This window comes from Megalops cyprinoides, chromosome 17 (assembly GCF_013368585.1).
Source record: "Megalops cyprinoides isolate fMegCyp1 chromosome 17, fMegCyp1.pri, whole genome shotgun sequence".
NCBI classification, from domain to species: domain Eukaryota; kingdom Metazoa; phylum Chordata; class Actinopteri; order Elopiformes; family Megalopidae; genus Megalops; species Megalops cyprinoides.
This window is the reverse complement of record NC_050599.1, coordinates 14,684,216-14,712,189: the sequence shown is the minus strand read 5'-3', so window position 1 is coordinate 14,712,189 and position 27,974 is coordinate 14,684,216. Positions and strand designations below refer to the sequence as shown.

Sequence of the window (27,974 nt, the reverse complement as noted above, 5' to 3'; positions counted from 1 at the left end):
AGTAAAAAAAACTTTTCTGACAAGCAATACCATAATTTATGTGTGTGTGTGTGTGTGTGTGTGAGTGTGTGTGTGTGTGTGTGAAACAGTAAAATTTGGAACACAAAATAGGCATCAAGGAAAGAGGGATTTCAGTTTGTGCCACACAGCAATGGAAGAATTTCCATTTATTAGACTGGGTTTGTCACTGAATGCTAATCAAACAGTGATTGTTTACTAAAACTAACGTGACATTTCATTACATTTTAAGTTGTCTAAATGGATTTGGTTCAAATTGTACTCTATTTCGTATCATCAGTAGTTGAAGCACAGATTCGTAAGATCAAGATTTATCCAAACAAACAGTGCTCCAGTTCCTAAGTCTACGCCCTTTTCCGGGTTTACAGCCAATGGAAACAAGGAGCGTTCTCCTTATTTGGCATGAATGCAAGAAACTCCGCCTCTCTTTGTTGCTGTAGCCAATGAAATGGGTCAGATCGTGGTTGGCTGCCGGGTTACGACGGTCTAGAATAACATTATGGCTACATTTAAAATTAACCATCTGATGGATTGTAGACCAGGCACAGTGTGCAACAATAACGAGTAACAAACAACAAACAACAAACATACCCAGAAGAAGTAGATTTTTACAAGAACGCCTGTCTCAAGAACGGTAAAGACAAAGCTATTATACTAGGTATTGTTTCTGTTACAAGCTGCAGGAGTCGGTCGCCCCCGCAGCATTTTTGCAAGGCATTTGAAGTTAGCTTACGTGAGCTAGCAACAGAGCTCCGTGGCCAAACCGTAGCTAGTAGCTAACACTGTGCGTTAGCTGTCTAACCAAGGCTACAGATTGTGTGAAGGTCCTTTACGAATTTGCTTCTATGCAGTATTTGTGCCATTTTGCAGCTCCAGCTTTGGAGCTCTCTGGACGAACAGCCACATAATTTTATATCGTTAAATGATTCAACTCTACTTTTATAATTTTACGTTTCAGATGTTTTAATATCACAATGAGAATATATCACGTTAGCAGGGTAGTTGTTCAACGCGACCGATTATCGGTTTTGGTGCATTTAGCTATAGCAAGGGAATCGAGGTACTTTTAGATCATTTTTTGTTTTTGTTTTATATATATGTATTAAACAGCTTTAGCTATCTATTACGTTGTTTTTAATCACCAAGGCATTGGAATTGCAGTGAATGAGTGCAAAAGCAACATGTTTTTGGTGAGCCACTGTTTAGCGATTTAAAAAAAAAAATAAAATAAGAAAAAAACCACCGGTTGTCTGCCGTGACAAGGACCCGTCTTACAGAGTCAACAATGACTGGACCAAACTCCGGCAGCACCTGCTCAACAGCAGCCAAGATCAGTAGACACGGCCGTTCCAAAAGCACCAACAACTGCAACTCAAGTTCGGGTGCCGAATCCGCCTCGTCCAGCAGCACCGCCAACAACGCCGGTCGTTCTTCTGGAGAAGAAGAAGAGAAAGATGGAGGTGTACTGTTCTATGTCAACAGGACTGGGTTTCCTATTGAAAGTGTCACTTGGGAGAGAATGTGGACTCATGTGGCCAAAATACATCCAGACGGGAAGGAGATGGTGGATAAAATACGGAACGCTGCGTACCTACCTAAAGTAAGTAACCAGCTGGTCAACTTAAACTCTCCACAGCAGTTTCGAGCATCACTTTTCTGCTCTACGTTAACCAGCTGCATAACCATTCAGCCAGCGCTGCCCTACATCCTGCCACGAATAGTTGTAGCTGCACGTTTCGGGGAAATTTATTTGAATCATGTAAACTACACGCTTGACACCGTAAATCGGAGATTAGTGATCAGAGATCAGAGATTTATTAATTCGATTTTTGTGAAATACCTTCATTCATTGTTGATGGCCTTTGCCTAGACACAGTGACATTGAGGTTTTTCTAATGCATTTATGTGAATGCTGTGATAAGCATCAGCTCCAGACGCTAAACATTTCCTTTCGAGGACTGTCTAGTGCATCAAACATAATCTAAATTTATAACGGCCGGGTTTTATTCTTGGGGAGAGCTGGAAAAACAGGTACATTGTCTTCGTTACAGCCGATCTTGTCATTACTTAGCTGTTACGCACTGAAAACGAGCCTTATGTTCTCTGTGTTTATCTGCAATATCTGTGGTCGATGAAGTAGTAGATTACACTTCATTTACACTTTGTGTGTGCCAACAGTTTTGGACAGATTTTATGTACGTATCGTAGACCCATGTAAACAATCAGAGGTTGGACCAATACAAAAACAAGACCTATGGTTGTTTTCGTGGGTCTACAAGTGAAAATTCTCTAAAGTAATTTATTGTTGCTGATACAGTATATTTTAATATGTAAATTACTGACATTTTGATGTATTGAAATAGATTTCTGATTTGCATTATATTTACAATATATTCTTGGGCTTAACAACGTATGTCTCAATGCATTACTTTATATTTAATTATCATATGGGGAGATTTCTTTTAACTTGATCATTGTTTGCTGTTGTATTCTATACTTTTACCTTTTTTTGGGGGCATATCCCTGAAACAAGGAGTTGTAGTCTTTGTGTTAGCATATTGAGTGCTCAGTGTGAAGTCACCCAATTAAGATGAAGAAGAAATGCACCATCAAGAAATACACCATGATTAAATCACGGCATCTTCAGTGTACAGCAATTTTTTATATTAATACATATCTAACAGCCAGATAGACTATGTAACATCTAATCAGAAAAGTGGTTAGATGAGATGAAGATTCCTAAAAGTCCAGTGTTTGACCCAGTTTCGGTGGAATATGTCGGCACGCAGACAGATTCTTCCAGCCCAAGGCTTCGCTGTGGACACCACATTGTCTCTCTGGGTAATTTCACTCGTAAGTCCGACATAACTGGGGGCTGGATGTCACCAGACCAGGAAATAAAATGCTGCAAATGAAGAGCAATGTTGTTGTTTGTCTGACCGTTGAAGAGACTCTTGAGTGGTACTGAGGACAGCATCAGAGTGGGAAAGGGGCAGGCAGTGCTTGTAATTGAATAGCAAACATATTTATAGTGGTGGAAAACCATAAGCAGATCTCATTATTTGTCTCAGTGCTTTGCTTTGTTCATTGTTTTCCCTGCAGAATAATAGGAATTAAAGCTGGTGATAATGCTGTAGTCGTGGGGCAAAGAGAAATGGTTACTGCATGAAAGGCCTTTATTAAAGGTTGCAAGCCACTACATTACTTTCACCAGTGAAAGTTCCTATTCCTATTATTTTGACTTAACGTTTTTAGCAGTGTGCACCTTTGTCTATCATCTTTTATGTCGTTGTCCTTCTTATAATAACAATAAATGAAAAGCCACCTAAGAAATATAATTGTTTAATTTTGCTGTTATCATTCAGCACAGTTGATTTAGTTAGAACTTCATATTACCGTTAAACCTTCTGTGAAAGACATGACACATTGGAAAATTGGCCCCAGGCAGGTCTATCTGGACTTACAAAGCGTCCACAAGGTGGATGGCCCTTACAAGAGTGTTTGATTAATCTATAGTATGTACAACCAAGCACTTTCCCAATGTTTGTTCCCAGCCCGTGTGGATATTGTGCTTGATACCTTTTGTAAAATTTGTTCATTCTGACATGGACAACATAGACATAGACGACTTACGTATACGTTTTTACTAGAAATATCGCAGATGTCACAACGAATGCACAGGAAGAGTTGAGCCGGCAGCAGCAGTCTGTTCAAATCAAAGGTTACATTTCCTCTTTGGTTTGCAGTGTATCTTGCTACCCGGGCTTCTAATCTCCAGGTTGTAGACAGTAAATGAATTTATTAAGTAGATTTGGAGGGAGTTAAGAGAGCTCGGGGATAATCTCTGAAGCTTGCCTGTGCAAAGGAGAAACTTACGATTCTGTGATGCTAGTATTTTTACATCTAAATTTGAATTTACTCAAGTCGTGGTCTTAGTGGTTATGCCACATACAGAATTCAGGTGAGTTCAGCACTGGAATAATCATAGCATTCTGTTTATTCAGAAGCATTAAAATATTAATTGAATAGCAAAATCAACTAATTTTATATGTGCTCCATATCACGACAAAGTATGGCACAATACAAAATTCAGTTTTACTCATAGTTTGGGATGCAGCTAGCCACGTACATGTTACGTTATCAGATTTTTCTTTTTTACGCACTCAGCAGTTGCTTGAGCTCTCCGTGATCAGATTCTTTAACTACAATGGGTTATGTAAAATCATTTCTTAGTGGAGAAACAAGCCACTCACTGGAATTAGCAAGTTATCCGTCTTATTTAGGCTTTTCTCCTGGCTGTTTTTTTTGCTTTGCTTTTAAGAAAACCATGCAAGCTTTCCATGAAAATCAAGCTTGTGAGACTCATAGTCAGTAAACCTTACTACCTGTTCAGCTGATATTATCACAGATTGATAAGTACTTTTTTGATTACTTTGAGTCTTCGTGCATTACTGTAGACACACAGCTTGTCATTCATCATAGCATGTTGTCAGGTCAGTGTGAGCAGCGAGAAGGCAGAGTCCAGGCAGAGATGAGGAGGCCAAACCTGCCCCTCAGCATTTTTCCAGAGGGCACCTGTCTGTGGACAGATGTCCATGGAAGTGTGTGTCGTGACTCGGATTTCAGCTCCGTCCCTTACAACTGCGGATCGGATTAGGCACAGGGGATAGAGAAGAGCCTGCCTGTCTGCCCACCTCATGTCCCCTTCCAGCCCAGGGACAAGTGCAGTCACGTGGAGAGCAGCTGTGGGGTGCTCCATGCTACGCCCCCTCCCCTCCACGCCGCGTGCCGCACACACACCCAGGTGTCCACCCGCTGCTGGGGGATGCCAGCAGTTGCGGTCTATTTGTGGAGCCCTCAGCCCATAAATAGGTCAATATTGTGCTGTTTCAAGCATGGGACTCTCAAGCTCGCCCAAAGGTGGTGCCTTTTAGACACCTACATCGTTGCTTTAAAAGAACACCAAAAAAAGTCCAAGTTATTTTAGTACTTTGAATGAGGATGAGGTTGTGTGTCACAGTTGTGATTCAGCTGTGCTACCAGCTCCCCCAGATGCTCCATGGCTTTCCCAGCAGTGAGATCAGGAAAGGAGGGAAGACTATGAGGACTACAAATTACAGGGGAATTTGGTTTGTGAATGTGACACAGTGGCATAACTTTTCTAGATTTGTGTTCACGTTAATGGATGGCTGTTCTTTTTTATCTGAAAGGAGGGGGATTATATGGCTCTTTGAAAAAGTGCAAGTGAAGTTTCAGTGTAGGGAGTGCTCTCGGGATCATGTCCTCTTCACTCTCTGTCTTCGCCTTTCATTCTCTTGTTTTGCTGAAGCACAAAAGGGGGGGCGGGGGGGCACCCTTTCAGTGCTTCATCTAATGGCCCAGCAGCACGCTGCTCCATCTGCAGTATTCTGCACAACTGATTGAGCTCACAGTGAATTGTGTTCGGGATTATTGAAAGTGAGACCCAGCACTTTTTACTCCTGCTCTACCAGCTTTGATGTGAAGCTGCTGTGAGGGACTTTCTCTGACTAGCGAGGGCTTATCTTTAGCAGGTGTTGATGAAGAGGGAAACAAACTCCTTTCATCACCTTGGTTTAGGGGCTTCTCTTTGCCTGTTCTCCATTGAGCTTGTGCACCAGTGTCAGTCTTTGATCCAAGTGCCCCCTTCTTGGGTTTGTCAGACTAAGCTGTCAGTTGATTGGCAGGATTGAAGATGCCATGAAATCATTAATTCTTGAAGGAATTATGAACGATCTTTGAATAATCTGGCCCAGTATTTCCCCAAAATAAATTCTGTTAACTGTCTACCCGTTTGTGAGTGTGGTTGCAGTGGTTATATCACAGTTTGAAGCACTTCAGGCAGCCCAGCATGCATATCTGATTAAGATAATGATAGAGGATAATAACAGAGAATAAAGAGCATGCAGCTTGTGTCTGCACCCTAAGAATAGTCCCTATACTGTCCATATTTCAAGTCTATAAACAGGCTTAGAAAACATCACAAACATCACATCAGATGCTATTGAATGTCCCTCCCTTCAACATTCCTACAGTTCACACATATTCTCCAGCATTTTCAAACATTCTCAGACATTCTCAACATTCTCTTGCACGTCGAGCCCAGAAGAAGGAAGCTGTTCATTTTACAGAAATTGATTACAGTGTGTTTACCAAGAAAACATGTGGAAAAATGGAATCACACAGTGTAGGGCGAAGGAGGATTTCCAGTACTTGCAGCAGTACTCTTACAGAGCACGAAACATCTGTGTTTTACTGTCATCCCTTTTAGGGTTTTAAAGGAATGCACTACTTGCCACTGTGGATGGTTGTGTATGGACAATCTAACTAATTATTCCTTATAATATATATTTAGAAAAGGCAAATGACATGCTGGGTTATGTTGGAAAAAATATTGATTGCTAATCAAAGAAGATTATATTAATGTTATACAATGCTTTTGTCAAACTACATTTAGAGTATTGTGACTAGTTTGAGGCACCACACTATGAGAGGGACATTGAAATACTACAGAGGAGGGCAGCAAGACTGGTTCCAGGTATCAAAAATATTATATTTTGATATGTATGAAGAGTGTACACAATAGCTTACTAGGCTTTAGTCTGAGGCAGAGAGTCCAAGGCCAGATTTAGCACAGTGCTGGATACACTCTTGACAATGGGGCAAACTTACAAGCCTAATGGTGCTACATGACCTGTTTTTTATTACACTTCTTGTTCTTGTGTTCTTATGTCTCAGATCATCCGAATGTCTGTCTGCTGGATGTAATAGTATATCTTTCATTTCAGCACCCCATACCATCGGTTCCTAACTTCAAGCCCTCCATGTCTGTCCCTGATTGGCTGCAAGCCATCCAGAACTACATGAAGATGCTGCAGTATCCTTTCTCCTATGAACCCACAATCTGTTTCTTCCTCAGCCGTTCGTGTAGCAGCTGAAAAATGGATAAAACACAGATAAAAGTGTCAGTACATTCTGGGGGGTTCATTATTAATTGATGCATGTTGGCCTATGTGAGTGTAAGTGATACATTTAACACTTCACTCTCGTTCACACCAGACTGTTGCAGACAAGCATGAACAAATCTTTCTGATGGTGTGCTGGCAAATTTCATTAGTTGTGATGGCAGTCAGAGACTGGGGCGGGGGGAGTGGGGGGGGGGGGTGCATGCACCTGTTGCCATGGCAATATTGCGTTACTAAGAAACACATTACACCCTTAAGTGCTGTGTTTGTGAAAGAATGAATTGAAAAGGGGATAGATTTCTTGTGGGATACTGTGACACTTGAGCATTTGCAAAAGTACACGTTATCTTATGTGGATATGATCATATATGATAATAGGATATGATTTAGTGCATTCACACTCTGTCAGTAAACAGGGGTGCACACTATCGCACCATCTCTGCTCACAATATAGATGCATCTCTGCTTCTCTGTTGTCCATGTTACAGAATCCTAGTAAAATGTCTGGCATTCCTTAATGGCTGACAGATACAATCACACAGGAACTCAGTTCTTTGAAATTAGGAAGACGAGACCTCTCAGTGGGTAAGTGATGCCAATCCAGTGGAGTTTTCATTTGTTTATTTTCTTCCTGTTTGCTGCAAAGAAAAGCTTTTTTTCTAACCAGAAGATTTTCAGTTTGAAACAACTGCTTTTCATCATGTTGTATACAGTGGAAACAGTGGAACATATTCACGATACACGTATTCAAACAGTGGAATACCTAGCAGAACCCTATGGCTTTTAACAGTAACATTTTGTAGTGTGAAATTGGTATCCAGGTCATTTTGTTGCAATTCAGACCCTATTTAGTATCCTTCTCTTTCACATTTTACCGGATGTGCAATGATGCTGTGCTTTGGGACTATAGAATATAAAAGGATTCTTGAGATGACAGAAGGAAGTATCTGGAGGATAGCTTTCTGTATTGTGTAGCTATTGAACGGACAGCCCTTTCACTCTGGTATGCCATTATTTACATTGAGTGTTTTCAGCTATAGTAGTGTCCTTTCAGCTGGCCCATAATGTCTTCAAAAGCTCAAGTGTGGTGGAATTTTCTTTAGTCCTCCTCAGGGCGTGATTAATTGCTGTAAAGAGGTCAGTACATCATGAACTTAACATGAATGAAATGTCAAAATAAAATCAAACACTGGTAATATACACAACAGGCTTTGCATCTCTGCTGCTGCTAATCCGGAACCCATTCGACTGGTTTTGCCACTGTCTCTTACTCGCCTCTCCCTGCTTTTCAGGTTAATGGAGACAGCTAGAGAGATGACCAGGGAATCTCTCCCCATAAAATGCCTGGAAGCGGTTATCCTCGGAATGTATCCTTTCAGCGCAGCTGCTGTGTGCGCGTGCGCCTGCGTCCGTGCGCACACGCGCTTCATTAATTGGCACGTTCACTGAGATGCGAGCCGATACGAGCTCTAACACATCGTGCGCAGCGGTAAGAAACGAACAGTGATGCTGGTTTCACAGACCTTCAGATGGGGGGGACCTCAGTCTCTCTATGACCCTCGGACTGAAAGGGCCCCTCTCCTCCTTTTCAACCCAGCCTTCTGAAATACTGCTCAGTTGCTAGGCGACGGAGTCAGAGAGTTGGGATCCTTCCCCCCCCCCTTCCCTTCAGAGTGCGTGTGCAAGAGGCCAAGAGTAAACTTTCTGCAGTGCGACACACTGGCATGTCATGCTGTGTCAGCCCGCTGCCGGGCTCTTTCAGAAACTGTTACTGTCACACTGGGCATCTTTTTTAAGGCCAAGGCATTCTGTTGTGATGTCGTCCGGGGTGGACTGAATAGCTTCATCAGGTTTAATCGGGAGGTTTTGTGGAGTTATCTTTCGCTCTGGGCTTAGTTAACAGCTTGTGTCAGTTGTTCCCCTCACTGCAAATCACAAAACCTATGCATTTGGAAACAACACTTGGTGATTTCAGGCTGGTGCACTGATGTTTAAAATTAAATCTAGAGGTTACTATATTAGAGAATGAAGCCTTTTCCAAAAGAGTGAACATCTGTGAGTATGTCATTCTTTAAATATATTGCCAATGCATTCAATATTAAAACGTAGGCCTCTGCAGTCTAACAGCTATAAATATAGTTGATGGCTATAATTTGCCATAGCTAACTTAAGCCTTGAGCTGTTACAACAGCGTCAGAAAAACATAACGCTTGCCTAAGTTTGTAAATTAAAAGGAAAGACACAGTGTTGACCAGCTGTGGATTGTCTGAGTAGCTGTGGAGAGTATAAGTAAGCGTAATAATAGTTTTGATTTATAATTTATTGATTTATTGGCCTTTCCCCCTCTCTCCTAGTACTACTCCCTCTTGTCCCACTTGTTCCACAAGCTAGACTTGTCTTTGTGGAGTAACATAATTGCCACCAAAATACTGATTTCATTATGTCCCTTGAGTGCCATTCTGGGTGTTTTTTCAGATTCTTCTGCTATTAGATTAGTGCTTCAGATTGCTGTCATAAGCTGCTTAGCACGGAAGTCACACAAAAGATAATGCTTTGGATAAAGAATTTGGATGATTGTGCTTGTAATTTGTTGCTAGTAGCAAATAGGCCATTGCATTGTTGACTTGTTTCATTGGTTTTGAAAGATGGGTGCAAGAAATGGGTGCATAAACAGATTGAATATAAGATAGGAAGCAAGTTTGTAGGCTCAGTTCACTATGTTCAGCCTTAGCTCAAAAGATGGATGGGTAGTTGCTTTATTATTTATGTATGCAAACAGACTATTATTGTTTGGATTCCATGAGATGAAGCATATTATATTGTAACCAGACAGGAGGGATGCATTTTTTTAATTGCCTGTTATTAAGCCTTACAGGACAATCACTTCAAAAGTTGGTTTGTAACGCTTGTGTCTTTTAGGTTGGGGGAGTTTCTCTTTTTTCAGAATGATTGGCAGCTGGAGCTAAAACCCTTTAGTCCTCTGAGTGGGAGCACATGGTTTGTCAGTTGTAAAGGGTGACCCTTCCACTTGACCCTGTAGCAGTGCTGTCTGGGGGGTTTTGGGGGGAAGTGGGTGTTTATTCTAGCAAGACTTTACTGTACCTCAACAGGCTTCTGTGCTGAGCTGCTCCTCTCTGCTGATGAGTTGTCCTGTCAGACTGCCTCTGTCATACAAAACAGATGTGACATAAGCTTTGACAAGTTGGGGAGAGAGAAGCTTAGTCAGCTGTCATCTGAGTCCTGTATGTGTGTCCGCCTCCATTTTTGTTTTGGGGACTGGAACGGTTCAGGTGTCAAAAGAATGAAGGGGGAGCAAGTAAATACAGACGCGATTATTACAGGTCTCTAATCCAGGCCACTCCAGGTTTGTTTCTATGGTAACAGTAATCCTGGAGGGTTGCGGAAGCCTTACTGGTTAGATCAGACTGCAGGCTTGGAGGAAATGCACGCCGGCGTTGTGTGAATCACATGGCTGCTTGATGGGTAATGTGATCTTCTGCAGTGTCTTAATGGGCCTTTCATTACAGAGGCATGGGGGTGAGGGGGAAGGGGGGGGGGTTTCAGTCCCAGCTGCTGCAGGGTAAGAGCTGACGCTCAGGCTGCATACTGCCACCTAAGGAAGGCCTGGCTGAAGAACTGGACGTACCAGTGTATCAATACCAGAAGTGGAGTGCCCAGATGTAGGCCAGGCATTTTGCTTTGTCCTTTTTAAAGAAAAGTTCTGTTTTTATGATAACACAACACCACAAGCTTGGCAGTCATTAGCATGGAATTAAAATGTTGAAATAAAAAACAAAGCTTAAATTCCGTAATGAAAATTTAGGGACAAAGTCTGTTGTGATTTGGTGGACTGTGGCCCACGGTGTTAGAACAAGGCAAGATTAAGGTGTTGATGTCATAGAGTTCAATATCATCTGTTTCTTATTACATAATATTCTTGATGTTCGCCCATTAAGTGAAAAATAAATTTAGTAATGTATCATGGACTTTTAAGACTGTATATAAATTCAGAGTTTCCCTTCCCTCCTGTCAATGTGATGAACCCATACCAATTGTCTGTTGATGATGATACTGACAGTGTTGTGCAGATATACAAACCTCCAGTACCTCCAGAGGTTTACAGTGAATTAACCCCCTGGACTGAAGCCAAATTGTTCCCTGTGCTCTGGCCATCCCATTTAATATTAATTTTGTCCCATTCGACACATATGAGTCACCTCATAGACCATGTAAGTGTTGTTAATTATTGATTTTTGTGTTCATTTGCAGGGAATGTAATACCCCGAGCGGCAGCTGAGCTGTGTGTGTCAGTCTTTTGTCTCCCCCGTAGTCTCGGTATGATTATTTAATGAGCGGAGCGTACTGTAGAGACCTGGCAGGCAGCTCTCTGAGGTGACGGACACCGGCGTCTGTGCGGAGGGGAGGGGCTCTGGTGGAGTGCGGCTTCACGTAAGCCAGCAGATGGCTGTTAGAAAGCAAGGCGCCGGGGTGCCAGCCTTGCCCATGTGTTTCCACACGCACTCGCGGATCGGACGTGGTCGCCCGCCAGACTTAGCGGCGTGCCTGTGTCTGTGCTTTGAAAAACAGCCTGTATGCTGACATACGGGCGGGAGCAGTTGCAACGTTCATGGTCTTGTCTGGACATGCGGAGAGCTTGGTCTGAGTTTGCAAACCCGCTTGTGACCCACCAGGGGCCTTTAGGCGCCCCGCTGGCAGTCAGTGTTCAGATGACTGTGCGTTGACCGTCTGCATGCTCGTGTCCGCTGACCCGCTCTCTGTTGCCCACAGGCGGGACGGGCGTCTGTTCTGCTCAAACGTCGGCCTCGGTCTCAGTTTTCTCCCTCAGCGCTGGTTGTTTCACGTCATAAATCTCACGCATCATGTGCAGTGATGCCGCAGTTTATCAGGCCCCGCTTGCATAACATTTTTGGAGGGCTGCAGACACTCTCAAGCCCCAGAGAGGGTGGAGTCCAGCCAGGCATCCGTAGGGACTGTGGAATTGCATTCCAGCACATTTTTCACTTCAGTGTGTCAAGAACAGAGCGGTCTTTGTGTTTGTTTGATAGCGTCCAGTTATGGTTCTCATTTGGAATATGATTGGAATATGAAACAAGGAGTTGTCTCATTTATGTTTCCAGTTATATAAAATACAAAAAGGGCTGTTCTGTATCACCTATTTTTGCCTGTAAAATGCAGTACTACAACAATTAAAATGCAAAGTCAGGATTTAAAGATCATCTCTGCTCTAGTCGTCAGTAATCCATAATTAAAGCTATGATAAAGGACTGGTTATACAGTAAGATCTTCCTGTAGTGATTATGCATGTTGCAGAGTAGCTCAGGTTCCCTGCTTAAAGACCTCTCTCGGGCTCACTCTATTAGCCGATCGATTCAGATACTCAAGGGCATCGAGAGGCTGACACTGCAACCTTCAAAGAGTTTTATACCAGTGCATGGTTGTCCAAGAAGTGCATTATAACTAGGTAGTTACTTGATGATAACGTAATTGGTTTATAGGTTTCTTTCTTGTTGGAAGTATTCCACGGAGTTCTTGATCATCATTCATTCTCTTAATTAGGCCCTTAGGTCTTAGTTCAGCTACTGTAGAACCCTGAAGTTCTGAAGTTTCCCAGTGCTGCACAGAGGCATTTTTGTGGGTTGTGATATTAAGGGATAACTTTAAACTATAAAGCAATCAACTGTAATATGGTTGTGTTTGACCTTGGAGATAGTAGGCATACTGTTGGACTCAATATTTCATATGTATTGATAACTCAACACTCATGACATTTTGAGATTCTTTGTGGTTTTGATTGCCTGCTTCAGGTAGTTTCACCATTATCGAAAATCTGGAATCCTGAACACTTCTTCGTGCTCTGTCTGCAGATTGTGTTATTGTTGCACATTCTTCTCAATCCCTTAAACAAAATTTCCCACTCCACATGTTCAGCTAAGTGGTAGATAGTGTCTACTTAGTATTACACTGGGCTGGATTGTGTCTCACGATGAGGAATGTGGAATTTGTATTTCATCAATGTGCTAACCTTATTTTTTGTGGCTGAAATCCTTCTGGAACTTCTTAAAAAAACTTTTAGACACGCAAACCAGTGTGGCATTCCACCAGGCCCTTAACTCAGGCCCCAGTTACCTGACCAATGGGCTGACCTCAGTGGAGCGCTTCCCCATCAGCTTCAAGACTCAGTTCTCAGGGAACTACTTCCACCACGTGGTGCTGGGCGTCTACTGCAACGGCCGCTACGGGACGCTGGGGATGAGCCGCCGGCCAGACCTCATGGACAAGGCCCTGACCTTCCGCACACTCAGCGACCTGGTCTTCGACTTCGAGGACTCGTACCGCCGCTACCAGCATACCATCAAGAAGGTGAAGATCGGCCTGTACGTGCCCCACGACCCCCATGTCTTCCAGCCCATCGAGTGGAAGTACCTGGTGCTCAGCGCCTGCCGGCTGGGCAGGGAAGACATGCGCAAGGACCTGGAGAAGCACGCCCGAGACATGAGGATGAAGGTGAGGGTCAATCTCTGATGCAAAGGAAAGCCTGGCTGTGTTAGGGGGTGAGTGCTAAGGTGAGATATGCTAGGTATATGGGAGATATATTGGAGGTGTGCAGAGCCATATTTACATGGCAACTTTCCAGAGCATCTTGGAGATGGTGATGCCTGAAAAATATTGTTGCTGTAGTGTTTCCAAGTGAAAGCTTTATTTAAACGTGAAATCATACAACATCATACATCTCGAACTAATGAAGACTTCCATGGCAGTGACACTGTTTAATTTCTTCACATGGGAGTATTACACCAGTGTATGGTTATGTCTATCTCACAGGTTATATCGCAGGCTATTTTTATTACCTAGCACCTTTGGAAATGTGTGGATGTGCATATGTTTGTTTTTCTTTGATATTTCAAGCACAATCGCCCCATTACCCTTAAAAGTGACAAATATGTATGGGAGCTTTTTTGACTGTTGCTACACTCGTATTTATGTTGACATTACAAAGTAATTGTTTGATAGCAAGTGAAGTGTTCTTCCTGTGCTTCTGTCAACCCGGAATTCCCCCACATCCTGGCATCATGCTTTCAACGATTTCTTGGGGTGATTCGGGAATTAGGCTACCAGTGGTAATGAGGGTCAGCGCCGTGTGGGGGTGGGAGAGAAAGAGGCCGGGTCGCATTTCCCAGGCTCCTCTGCACCATCTGGGCCACGGAGAGGGGTTGCAGTGGGGCGAGAAATATCAGGAAATATAGGTCATGTTTCCTCAGCTGCTTTGCACCACAGAGGCTGCCTTAGCCTCTGCTGTTAACCCCAGTCAGCTGGGCATAGCTGCCATTTACCAAACGAGATGAAAAAGTCAAATGTACGCCAGGACAGTGTACATAAATATCATACTGCACTGGTGAGATCATTCAGAATGCAACTCCACCCTTCAAAACAGTTCAAGTTATTTTAACACGTGTGCATTTTATAAACAGCTGTGAGGTGTTTAAATATGCCAAAATATTCAATACAGAATGCAGTACACCGAGCATTCACTATAATGCAGTTTTGTTTTTCCCCATTCATGTCGGCATTTGTTAAGGAGTGTACGGATGTTTGTTTTCAAGAAACTACTAGTTTGAAGTATGAAAATAAGACGAAGGGAAATGAGCGTTTATTTCTATAGAAACACTGTCCCTCTTCAACAAATGGACTCACATCTCACACGCTACCAGGCAAACTCATAACAGTTGTCTATTGACTGTCAGCATTTCTGGTAACCAAGAAACGGCTGTGCTTTCTGGTAAACACATAGCTGTTAATAATGAACCAAATGTTGGTCATGAAAATGCATTTAAGGAGAATGAAACATGGGTCTTGATCATCTTCACTTCCTCTATGCCTCCGGGGTATCAAATGGGTGTGGTGGTATTCAGTTTTTAGAACACTTCCTCTGTTAGTTTCATTAGGCTAATGCACGCTATCATCATTATGATTGCCGTTTATGGGGGCTGACTTTATTAGCATCCACTAGCAGCTTTACTAATGAAAAGAGACATTCAAAGATCTCTCTGCTCGATTCCCTCTGCGATATGCAGCATGAGACAGATAAAAAGCATCGCTACGTTTAATCCCAGATGAGGTTATTAAATTCTTAGCAACACATGTAACAAAATTGTAGCACACTTGCAGCACACAAGGCGAAATTCTGAGATTCTTCATCTGCAGCACAGTTTAGATTTTTTTTTTCCCCACCGTTTCATAATAATCCTTGTAGTATTCAAAGATATCACCTGGGGGTGGGGTTTAAAATGGACCCACAGTACCGTCACGGGGATGGAAAACCCTACACAAACAGCAGTGTTTTGAGTGTGACCAGAATTCATATGACACTGTTGACAGTTCTAATGTTATCAGTATCTGTGGAGATCATGCTGAGCAGTGTTCGCCCTGAGAGCCTTGTTTCCTCAGGGTCTGTGTTCTGCTCTCTCCCCCCCACCCCCCAGATCCTGAAGTCATCCAGTGCTCAGTCTCCCATTAAAGAGCGGACGAGAGGCAAGTCTCTGTCCCCGCGTCGCCGGCAGAGCAGCCCCCAAAGACGACACTTGCACAGGAGAGACAAGTCGTAAGTAGCTCCGCTCCAAAGCGGAACACGGCAAAAGAAAAGAGCAAGGATAATTAACAAGTAGCTGTCAGGTGATTACCATTCAGAGATTTTCAAACATGAATGTTCCACATAGTCCTGGACAGACAATGTACTCAATGCATCTGGTAGGTGGTGCATTAACCCTTTCTGTGACTGGTTAATCGTCTTGCGCGTTTATTGTATGAGGCCAAATTAAAAGGTCAGTAAAAGGTCATTTTTTTCTGAATCCGATCTATTTTTAATCATAATTTTATTTCATTTTGACAATATCTTGTAATTAATGCCTCTTTGAATGGAACATATAATGCCTCAGAATAAGTTGGATCTTGGCCAGTTTCCAATTAAAAGTTTAAAAAAAAATTGCTCTGTTAAAAAACACTTGTATTGAGCAGCACTCCAGACTACCTGCAGATTTCACATATGTAGCATTAACACGAACAGCGTTAACAAGATGACCCCAGGAGTAGCCTGTAAAAAAAAAACCCTTTGAAAATGAATGAGTTGAGTTTTCTTTGATTTATCTTAAATTCATCATCTTGTGCGATTTGAGAAGTGAAGTCAATCTCAATTCAAAATTTTTCTAAAATATAAAAATATTTTATGCACTGGTGCAGTCAGGACAGGGTGGCTTTATGCATGTCTGTTGGGATGATAAAGCTGAACTGCCAGAATCTGTGTAAATCATATGTAAACCTAATCCAGATTGAATAGAGTGCTGTTTCAAAATGCTCAATTACGACCCCCCCCCCCCCCTCTTTTTACATTTCAAGGTCAGGCAGAGTTCATGTTCTATTGTATTCTTATCTGGGCCATTGTCGAGACAAAGAAGAATTCGGTCTGCAAAATGCACTGTAGCTCGACAGCTGGCCTGAAAGCATGGTCTAGGAGCAGCTGAGAGTGAAATCGGCAGGGTGCTTCATTTCACAGCATGGAGCTCCAGCTCCTCCTCTTCCTGACGTTCGATAGTGCAATTCGGTGTCATCGCCTTAGCGCTGTTAGCATGTTGCGGCGCGATCTGCTGAGGCGGCTGGAAAGCCGCATGGCTGCGTGTTCAGAATAGGAAGAAGGCCTCTGCTGCTGTGTGTTGCGGGTGGCTCTAGTATGCCACCAGCCAGAGACGCTGCAGGGAACCGGGCTTCAAACTATAGGTGCGTGAATGTCCGTGTATGAACCCCTGTCACCGGTCAAGCTCTCCAATGCACCCTTAAGTTAGACTGGCGTGTCATGCAGAAAAGGAGGCAAAGCTTCACGTAATGTCACAAATGTAGCTTTGAGAAAGGCCCAGGCCGGACTTGTCTGAATACGCTCTCTCTGCTCCTAATAGTGGCAGTGTTTGCTTCAGTCTTGCAGCTGCTTTCCTACAGTAATAGGATCTCAGTGCAATGCAACAGCTGTGTCAGTTCGAGAGCCCCAGCCAGATTCATGTGGTGGGGATGTCTGTACTGTAATACCCCAGAGTGCATGCCCTAGTAAACGCCTGTTCATAGTCACTTTATTACATCACCCTGTGGATCCTAATGACATGCCTGAACACCTGCTTTCATGCTCCCCCCTTTCCGTGAATCATTCAAGGCTCTGTCCAGCGGGATTATCATGCTGGTGTTCTGCGCATTTGTCGGCGGTTAAGGGGTTAACTCCTCACTTTGGCGCAGCAGTCTCAAAAGAGCAGCAGTGCCGCTGGTATAATTGCTGGCTGATGAGGCTTGCCTGGATTCTGTTGGATAATGGAATCTACAATCACAGCGATGCAGGGAGAGGAGTGTATCAGTGTAACCCTCTGACAGTCCAATCAGAGGGGGGCTGCCACGGCTTTGTTGCGGTGACATTTAAACATGGGCTGGCGGCTGAGAATCGCCACCCTCCAGATCGCAGTTATTCTTGGCTTTGTTCTTGGACACCCACCGTTCCACTTGTCGGTTCATCTGAGACGTTAATTATTGAGCTGGAAGTGTATTCACGCCCCCCTGACTCTTATCACCGGCAGCCTAGTAGCAGAGCCACAGCCATGTTCTTCTCATCAGCATGGAGATGGTGCATTTTCTCTCCCATTCTCTCATTACTCAGCTTTGAGCAGAGCTCAGAGATCCAAGGAACGGAGCTAAAGATGGACGTTACGTAGATGGCCTGTCTGTGCCCCCCGCTGTGTACCCATCGTTTTTTAGTACATTTCACATGCAGGCTATTTTCGTTACTGTTTTTGTGGAGAGCGCAGGGAAACTCGATCCTGTCCTCCTCAGTCAGGCCATGTCTTGGGGTTGTGTACCCGACATGCCCGCAAATTCGTGTCTCTGGCTCTATTTTCAGAAACGGGATGGTTTTTGAGAAGTGCAGATAGTGCCTCGGAGAGAACTTGCAGCGGGAATAATGGTGATTTGTTTGAACGGCTGTGGTTTGTGTTTCCCTCGGTGGTTTAGTTCCACTCTTTAAATGCAAAGTGATAGCGCGGGATGTCTAATAAATTCATAACCTCACTGGAAAAAAGCCTGGTGTTGCAGATATACCTCTTAACAAACTGAGTCACAGAAATATCCCAGCGCCCATTTAGCAGATGAATGCAGACTTAAGCTGTGCTCATGATGCCTGAAACACTATTGAGGTTTGCAGCAGTGTGCAGTCGGCTCTATTAACACATGAATTGGATGCCGCGATATGAAAATGCCTTGACAAAGAAGTTAATTCTCAGTGAGGTCTAGTTGCACTCTTTTTGTCCTCGTAGCCAGGCTAAGAAGATGAAATAATCATAGTCCACCTCCCTTGAGATGAAAGCTTATGAATTTTGCAGATCCCTCAGGACTATATCTGTGAGGTAGCGAGTATCACTAAAACCTGCTGACAGTCTGTGGATCTCTATTTAAAGATTGAGTTTAAATGCCAAGCTAATTTCTGTGCACCAGTATGACATACAGGATGTGTAGGACAGGAAGTTTAAAAGTCCACAAAAAAGAGACTTCTTGTGCTGTTTTGTAATTCACATTATAGAAACTGGCCCCAGATCTATGCAACTGCTGGTCTCATCAGTATGATAAAACAAAAAAATTCATGTTTCTAGTGCATGATGATTTGGCAGTGTATGATAAAATAAAACCTGTGAAGTCGGACTAGGTTGGTATTGAGCAGCTCTTGCCTTTGACAAGTGGGGGGGAAAAAAAACTTGTAACTGCATGTTTGCCCATAATCCCGCATGACTGAGAAAAGGAGCGTGGAGCTGAACTACACAACTGATTGAAAATCCTGCTCATACTGTGGCTTCAGTGTGCACTCTGGAGACTCCTAGCAGTGTGGTAAGGACCATTTTTCTTCCTCAAAGAAAATGGGAGCCAAGCAACCCTGCAGCGTTCTGTTAGTGTGGCTTCTGCTGCGCGACCATGCATTCGCCCGCTTCCTTGTCGATGGCGTCCCTGGAGACAACCCACCCCACCCCTCCTCTCCCCCAACTTCACAGTGTTATTACTGTCCATTTCAAGTGTTGAAACCTGATCCGGTGTGCATCCAGTGGAACTAAACACTCCAGTGTGTTCAGTCTCATTCAGGCCTCCCACAAAGGGCAAATGGTTGTGTGAAGGACGGTTATCATCAAACAGCAGTCAAGTATTGCGTGCTGTTGACTGTTCCTTTGTTGTGCAGTCTTTCTGCTTGCAGTGTTGAGGTCAGAGGTGGCATATTATGCTCTAGTGTGTTGCGATGATTAGAGCATGGGTAGTTGGGGGTGCTGGTACCAACCAAGAGGAGGACCAAATTCTATTGGTCTTCTGCAGGTCTCCAGGAGAAAGAAAGGCTCATTTCCAGTGCACTTAGCTCTCATGCAGTAGCTCATTAATTTCATGCTCAAGGCAAAGTTAATGACGTAGGAGAAGGAAAGAATCCGCTGGATTGTTCATTGATTTTTCTCAGATTTAATTAGTAATTTAATTACTTAAAAGTACTGTTCAATATTAAAACTCTTTTAAGTGTATTGTATTGAGCCTTGTGAGAATGTGAATGAATATATGGAAAAATTTATATAGCAGCTAGTGCAAACTCCTCTTCCTAAATCATGACCATAGTATTCTGTTTCACACATTCTGGTCTATTTAAATCCAAAGTATATCAAAGCCATTTTACATAATTTAAGGAATTTACATAATATACCTACACAGAGATGTCTTTCTGTGATTGATGTCACTGAAGTCCCCCACAGTATCAGTGCATGGAGAAAATTATTGTACGTAAGAGTTGCAGTAGGAAGGGGAAGAAGCACATTCTTATGGTTATAATTGTTCTGCCCAGATCTTTGGCAGTTACAGTAGGTTCTTCCACATCCACATTGTCTTGTCTCCCCTGGCTAGTGATATACACCTAGGCTGAGTCACATTTGATTTGTAACGAGTGGTTACAACGATGGTTTGACTCATGAGCGATAGCAGTCTGCTTGACTGAGGGTTAAGAGCACAGCTGGACTTTTTTTGATCTGTGACCCCTGTTTGTTAACACACAAGCCCAAAAGGGGGAATAAGGAGGTGAAACCAGGGCAAATCTGAGCAGAAACCGTTATCCTTCCTGTTCCCTGTGACTGGAGTGGAACCGTCTCCTCCATCTTAGTGCTGTGCCGTCTCGGGGTGGAGGCTGACCGCTGGTGTCCCCCCCCCACGAGTTCCGCCTGTCACGGGGAATTGTCCTCCATGCCACAGCTGCCCGGGTTTCCTGCCCACTCCCTTCAGCTCGCATCAGCAAGCCTCATTCTGGACATAATTCCCCGACGATCAAACAGAACCCCCCCATCAGCAGAGAGCCTCCGGCCCTGTCCTTCCACACTCAGAGCTGAGGTCACAGCAAAGTTCACCCTCGCTGCACCTCCAACTTTTCCCTGATGAGAAAGGGCACTGCAGCACTGAAGTACACAGCAGTTATGCGGTTCTTTTATTTCAGCATCACTAAACAGAGATGTTTTTATTTTTTTATGCCTTTTTTTTTGCCCTGACTGAGGGGGTTGTTTAAGGAGCTTTTGGTTTGCAGTTGTGTAATCAGCTTTGAGTTCCCCTGACATTTTGGCTCAAAGCCTTTGAGACTGACATGTTCTGAGCTTTCTGATCAGCTGACCTGATGAGCAGTATCGGACATTTATGCCATTGTAAAAGAGGGGAGAAAAAACAAAAAAACTAAAACTTTATGTTATTTTAAAATGAACATGTTTCTAACTAATGTAGAAAAATAATGGTAGGCTTTTATTTAACTATCTCTTTAACGGTGTTGGCATTTTTCAGATAAACTGATAAATGCTTTGGTGTGGAGGGGTTCTTTGTATGGCAAAAGTAATAAACGCAAAAGCTTTAAACCTCAGAAGAAAATCCATGGCTGCAGTAGCTCTTTCCTTCAGTGTTGACCGCTTATTGACTCCAGGGTGTCAGACAGCTTGCTCCACAGACACGCCCCTGTTAGAGAGAGACAGATTGCCATCGATTTGAACAGGCATGCCGGAATAAAGCCAACTTCGGGTGCTGTCCAGAGTCCTGAAGGCGGTTGGCTCTCCTGGAGTTGAGGCCTGTTCCCACTCGGGGGGTGACGAAGCGGGAGTGATGAGTATCGATCGGGAAGGAAGGTGGAAAGGCTGAAACATGCTCAAGGGATGAAGAGGGACAGAAAAGAGTGCTTCAAGGGTTAAAAACGACATAAGCAGTTAATCAGGGACCAATTCCCATCCTGTGTTGGAAGAGAAAGGACATCTCACGTTAAGTGTACAAGGAAAGATGGCACGAGAGTATCTGGTGAATTATATTGGCATATTGTTCTTCTTTTGTTGAAAATAAAAATGAGTGCTAGAAAAAGGTCTTGAATATGATGAAGTGATGGCTTTATGAACCCTTATCGCATTTTTTCTGTTTAAGACCATTTTAGATATTTCCCTAAGTATGAGGCAGAAGGCTTGCTGTGTGGGACCAGTGACACAAGAAATGCAGTGCTATATATGGCTATGCCGCAGATATACTACTGTATGTTATGACCAGATATTCAGCTCCTGCTCTCCTTTCAATATCCTGATAGTTTGTTTCAGGTGGTAACAGGAGGTTTCAGGTGCTGTCTGAGTAATTATGCAAACTAAGGAAGTTCTGTTTTACACCACACCCCTTCAAGAACCTTTACAATGGGAAGTCAGATCACCAACAGCAGCGACAGAATTTTCTAGGTGAGGTACTCCAAGCTGACTATCTGGTCAGTATATAGAAAATCTGTGGATAAAGCCTGTACTTACCCAGCACCTGTGAGGCTTTACAGAGGGATTAAGAAGGGGTGACTTAGACGACTGCCCCCAGAGGTGAAATAACTCCTCCCATTTACAATGCGAGCCAGATGTTACAGGCCAGTATTATTGTACAGTATTTATTTGCTTTGGTCTATCCAGTCTGACTTATAAATCACAATTCAGATTTTACATATTCTAAATCTACACAGCTAGATATATACTCAAGTACAATGGCATTGCAGAAATCCAACCACCTTTGGGTTACAAGTCCAGCTCCAGCTGCTTCCCCCTACTCTCTAACCTTAACAACCTTTCACTGAACTGCAGCGAGCAGAGTTCTCTTGTAAGGTGTCAGAATAAGCATTACATTTGTGTAGCAGGCACTTACGCAGAGTGATTCATATTGCTTACAACTCATCTACTTATACAGCTGGGCATTTTACTGAGGCAATTCAGGTTAAGTACATTGCCCAAGGGTACAGCAGCACCAGCCGACTTAGGAACCAAACTGGCCAGCCTGGGTACAAGCTCCTTATCTCAACTCTGTACCGCCAATCCCTAAGCTAAACTGCAGCTCCTACTCTACTCTGCTGCCCCCTAAGCTACACTGCTGCTCATAAGCTACACTGCTGCACATACTCCACACAGCTGCACTTAAGCTACCCTGCTGCTCCTACTCCACACTGCTAATAGCAGGTACCTCTGGCTCCTGGAGTCCTGAATTGATGATATTGGTCCCCTGAGGTGCAGCGTACTGGAGTGGTGTTGTGTCAGTCAGTACTCCGTCTCCTGACTCTATGTGTTTTTCCCTGCAGGCCCGCGGTTCTGGACCGGAAGCCAGCAGAACTCAGCACTCTAAACGACGGAGGGTATCAAATCCGCATCTGAGACTCCCCAGAGCTGGAGAGCCCTACCCTCTATTCTCCTACGGTGCCTCTGTATGCCCCTCGACCCCCCTGGTCAACTCCACACATATTTTAAATATATTTAATGGACAATCTGTATATTTATGTACATACGTACACCGTTTGGGTTTGTTATTTTCTGCATAAGACTTAAGGTAACAAATGGTGCGTAAAGGTAGAACATCACTGGGATGTTCTGAACAATGTGGGAGAGTTTGTACAAAGACTCGTATCATGGCAAGCAGCATTCCTGTTCCTGTCATCCATTTCAAACGTGCATTGTGATCCGAGGCTGTTACTTTCCCCCACAGCAGGGTTTGCTTATTTGGGGGAGTGCTGTGGCCACGCTATGAACACAGAGGAGATTGCAAAACCCTGAAATGGTGAACATGCCTAGAGAAAAACACATCCGTCCTTTCTATGGACTGCAGCTTTCAGTGCGGAGGGATGGTTTTTAAAGCCTTTGTGCAATGACTTGTTGTTATGATGCAGTGTGTGCTACGTGCTTGAATTATATATCAAAACTATGGTCATTGTCAATATCAACCTGGAGGGTGTTGTTTAGAGGTGGGCAAGTACGTGCAACGCATTGATTTCTCCGCTGGCAGTAATTTGTCTTAGTCCAGCAACATTGATCCTGACGTGGGGGTTGCATCACCACTTGTTCAGAGTGGGAGTGAATGTAAAGGTGGTGTGAGGAGGGATAGCCGGGGCTGGCCCGAGTTGCTGAACTGATGGCTCTGATGGGAGAGCTGCACCTCTAGTAAAGAATACAGAGCGAAGCATCGGGAGACGGAGTAGGCCTGAAGACAAACTGCAGAGCCCCGGCATGGTGTTCAGACTGGGGATCCCGGTCACCTTCATGTGTCAGCCTCGCTGATGGATTTTGCTCCACTCTGAATACCTACATAGAGACGGGGTAGAAGTTAAGGGGCACTGTGTGTGCACATGTGCGTGTGTGTGCGCAGGCATGTATGTGTGTGTGTGCACACATGTGTTTTAATGGGTTTAACATAAAACAAAAACAAATAAGGGTTATAGTGTCTTGATGCCTTACAGAGCCAATGAAATAATTAACCATCGTCCGGTCAAGTATTGGTCATTTTGTTTGGGGTGATTATCACTGAGCACTTGGCTGGAGATGAGTTACAGAATATTATCTGTACCATAACAGGACCTTTTGCTTAAAGTTTAATCATATCAGAATGTATGGTTGTCCTACTCAGTAAAATCATAATATCGCATTTGCTGAGTAGAAATTGCAGAGAATGTCTCCATGGGTTAGTGTTTGAAGACAAAAGAATGAACACTAAGCTCAACTTGCAAGGCAGAAGAACAACTCATGAATCAAAAGGCACATATCACATATAAATCTTGTGTTGAAGATGCCTTTATATGAAGTGCTACATTGTTCAGCATATTGTGAACTTACTTTCTTTTTCTTTCCTCACACACATGAATCGAACTCACTGCAGTCTCTTCATCAGCAGATAAACAGTATTCTCTTTGTAGCTTGGAAGTCTGGCTCGTAAATAACCTATGCAAGCCAATACAATTCCTCAAAGGCCCTCACTCTGAAAGGTCCTTTAGTGAACACTGTCTCTACCTGTCTCTAGCCACAATCCTTGTCTTCCTTCATAAAAATTCAGTGTTGACATCTGCACCTCTTCAAACAAAAAAAAAAAGAAAGAAAATCAAAAAGTCGCAACGCAGTGCTAATAATTAAAAGGAATGAGTATGCACCCTAATGGAAATTAATTATGAGTCGACTGCAACATATGGTAAGAACACAATTGCAGTGCTTGAAAAAGTCACACTTTTTTATGTGAATCGGAAGTGTCAATATTCTGATGAGGAACGAAAACTGCGACTTGGAGCTGCAAATGCCGTGATTGGTACCAGCTTTCCAAGAGTTATTTTAAGCACAGAAGAGCCAGCCATTAAACATATGATTAATAAGCTAGATCTTTTCCTTTTTATCACTTGGTGCAAAGGAGAAGCACACAGAGATTAACCTTTTGAATTAAAGGCACTTTTGACATCTGTCTGATCAAAAAAGCTATTCCACACAATGGGTTATGCTAAACTGACAACAGAATACCGTAGGAAGATAAAAGGCTGTTTTGAATCACTTCACGGAAAGATGGTACCTCCTCAGTGTTGCAGAGTGCAGATGTAGATTTTTCTTTTACTGTGAAGTGTTATCTAAATGAATGAGGGTGGGTGAGCTCCAAGGTCAGACTACGTTTTTTTTCCCAAAGGTAGGACATTTTCGTTACTGAGTGCAGTATTAATTGTTCCGTTTGAATAGGTTTGCCATATTCATAAAAAAATGCCTTGATGTAGAACTTTGGAGCACAGGTAGAGTTGTGCAAAAAGCACAGAATGCTGATGAAGCTGTAGCTGTGTCTCATTACAGGGATGCAGTTTAATTTGTTCTGTAAATTACCTTCACACTCGTTTTCATCATATCAGCTGTGTTGAAAGTCATTGTGTATTTGCAACATGTTTTTTAAAGGAGGCTAATTAACTCAAAATGGCACAAGGAAATGAACAATGAAACAACTGCAATGTTAACTATACCTGGCAATGAAAGTGCGTATTATTTTGGGAGTTTGCAGTCTGTTCATGGATGTAGCAATGTTGCAAGATAATGTTTTTTAAAGCATGTCGTGGACCTCAATAATCTTGCTGGTTTTACAATGCAATGTGATTTTTATACCAAACCTGGAGTACAGTGCTTTTCCAAAGGGGTTTCCTTTGTACTTAAACCTCAAAAATGGTAACGTGAGATCTCAAAAAAAAAAGAATAAATAAATCCAACAGTGCTGGGGGGGTCAGCCCCCTTTTGATTAAGGATAGAGAAGGTAATTCTTCTTCTACCTGTCATTCTGGATTTTTTTTTGTTGTTTGTTTTTGCCAGAAGAGTGACAACACTTGTCACTGCTGCGTCTGATACAGTAAGAAGGACTGATGTAGCATTTTGGCTGTAACTGGAAGAAACAGCCCTTTAAACTAGTGTCACTCATTTGGATCGAGTAAGACTGACTGGGGAATGAACAGCTCCCACAGTAAGAATGTTTTATCATTAGAGGGAGAAAAAATCTAGAAAAGTATGTAGCCACAGCCAATATGAACAGTGCCTGTTCAGTTCATGTGTTATTCAAAAGTGCAAACATGGTTTTTACCATCTATGACGAATTGAGCCAGACTAGACTTTTAATGAATCCGTCCCTGATTTTCTATATTGTGACAGATGATTTTGTAATATGATGGGAGACGTGTACTTGAGCTGAAACTCCTGCTGTTACAATGATCACGTTGACTTTGGTTTTTACCTACTGTAGCATGTGTTTTAATAAAAGAAATTAAGTTTGTAAATGTCTTAGTGGCTGTGTTATGTTCTTTGCAAGTCAGTTTATCTCTTATTGAGAAATGCATCTGTTTGCAGTGTGCTACTTTTGTATATATAGCTACATGAAAACCTTAAAATTTGATGAACATTCTTACAAGGCTCCAAGGCATTTTTGTAGTATAGTGGTAAAGAGCAGGGCTCATAAAGCAAAATTACTGGCATGATTCCAACTGCTGTTATACCTTGGGTACTGTACTTACCCTCCACAGACTCAGTGAATATCCAGCTGTATAAATGGATGATGTACAATATGGAAGTTGCTCAAAAGCTAAGGGCAGAAGAAGCTAAATGTATAGATATTTTATCAGGAAAAATGTTATGCTTTTCAGTAAGCCTAACTGCTTTTTTAACCACGGCTATAAAGAACCTCCGTACAAAAGGGATGCATTTTGAGACAGACACAGGGCCACTCCTGGACCGGGCCAATGAGGAAGCAAAGAAAGTGAAGGAAACGGGAGCGTACGCTGCAGCTCCAGGCCTATCTTGCAGTCAGCTGTGACAGTGGCTGTCTCCGCTAATCTGCTTACAGCAGCAAATACGTGACACACAGGGGCAGAGGAAGAGCAGATTTACAGAACTAATCCTTCATTTCTCATTTCTGTGCTAGTGCTGGGAATTCTGGGAAACCCACCTGCTTTTTTTTGCACTGAAACTAAAGCTCAGTGTGTCCAAAGGATAATACCCTTTATATGAAGCACTTGGCACTTTTGCAAAACCCCAAACACTCAACTCATGTTGGATTAGTTTTTCAGAACTAGGAAAGGAAAAGAGGGAGGGTTTATAGTTGTCAGCTAAACATCACTTATTGACCTGATTTTGACCATCACAGTGCCTTTGATATGCATTACCAGCCAAACAAGATTTCAGCATGGAATGCTGGTGATGCACAAGTGCTTGGCAGCAAACTGAAAAGTGAGGGACTTCAAACAAAATATCAATCAATGGACATGAAATTAAGCCAGCCAAGTGAAGTTAATTTGGAAGCAATATGGGCATACTGTACTTTCAACACAGCCTCTGACTATCCTAAGAACACAGCTGACAACAGATCACAGGAACATTTGTTTGCGACTTGAACCTGAACCTGTAGTTTTTTTTCCTCTTCTTTCTTTAATGGAACTGCTGGCTTAAGTTATGAGCAGATTCTCCAGTTCTAGATCAACCATCTGTAAAGATAAACATAAAGGAAAACAAGAGTTGGTCATTTAGATTTGGACATTAAAGATAGTGTGGTCCTGTACAGCGTGAAGTTTCACCAGCTAATGTAATGGTTAAGTGGTTTAGTGAGCTAAAGCTATTGCACACGTCCTGTGTAGGAACATTTCCCAAACATATGTGCCTGGAGCACAGGCTGTCTGCCGAGTGTTGCTGTTCACAAGCTGCAAAGAGCTGCGACTGTAATACTCAGAAATTCTGGGCAATAACAACTACTCTCAGGCATGTTGGTAAGAAATTGCCTGTCAAAAACTCTGACAAAGGCCATTCTTCACTTAAACGCATAGGTGTACTTAATGAGATTTTTTTTTTTTTTGCTTTTGCACTGAGTTATGGGGCTCTTCATGCTTGGTCAGTTATGCATTCTGAACCTGCACCCGTTTCCAGGTGAAATAAAGGAAAAATGTGCTCCATCAGCAAAATGGGAAAAGCAAAGCCTACCCCAGAACCCCACCCCTAATCTTATTTTACTTTAGGGACTTTTTGGTACCCTTGATTCACAGTGATGATGTTTCTGGTAATTCAACCATGAAGCAAAAGCTGTAAACTGGATCTGGAATGATACTGTTATTAGTAATAC

General features: G+C 43.0%; 1 protein-coding gene across 2 annotated transcripts; it reads left to right on the top strand.

The window, feature by feature from the left end:
• The first annotated feature begins 552 nt into the window (after window positions 1-552).
• On the top strand, window positions 553-26,106 carry vash2 (vasohibin 2). 2 transcript variants are annotated; one of them, XM_036550299.1, is made up of 8 exons: window positions 553-652; window positions 1,296-1,618; window positions 6,825-6,913; window positions 7,530-7,586; window positions 8,294-8,368; window positions 13,145-13,526; window positions 15,503-15,621; window positions 22,675-26,106. In XM_036550299.1, exons 2-8 carry the CDS (start codon window positions 1,304-1,306, stop codon window positions 22,745-22,747), a joined length of 1,110 nt encoding a protein of 369 aa, XP_036406192.1. In that variant the 5' UTR covers window positions 553-652; window positions 1,296-1,303; the 3' UTR covers window positions 22,748-26,106. The 2 variants fall into 2 exon arrangements, with proteins under 2 accessions (XP_036406192.1, XP_036406191.1); XM_036550298.1 differs by having other exon boundaries at window positions 553-1,618.
• The last annotated feature ends 1,868 nt before the right edge of the window (window positions 26,107-27,974 follow it).

Coding starts and splice junctions, on each gene's coding strand:
- vash2 (XM_036550299.1), top strand. CDS start 1,304: ATGACTGGACCAAACTCCGGCAGCACCTGCTCAACAGCAGCCAAGATC. Junction 8,369..13,144: donor GAAGCGGTTATCCTCGGAAT/GTATCCTTTCAG, acceptor CTCAGGCCCCAG/TTACCTGACCAATGGGCTGA. Junction 15,622..22,674: donor TTGCACAGGAGAGACAAGTC/GTAAGTAGCTCC, acceptor TTTTCCCTGCAG/GCCCGCGGTTCTGGACCGGA.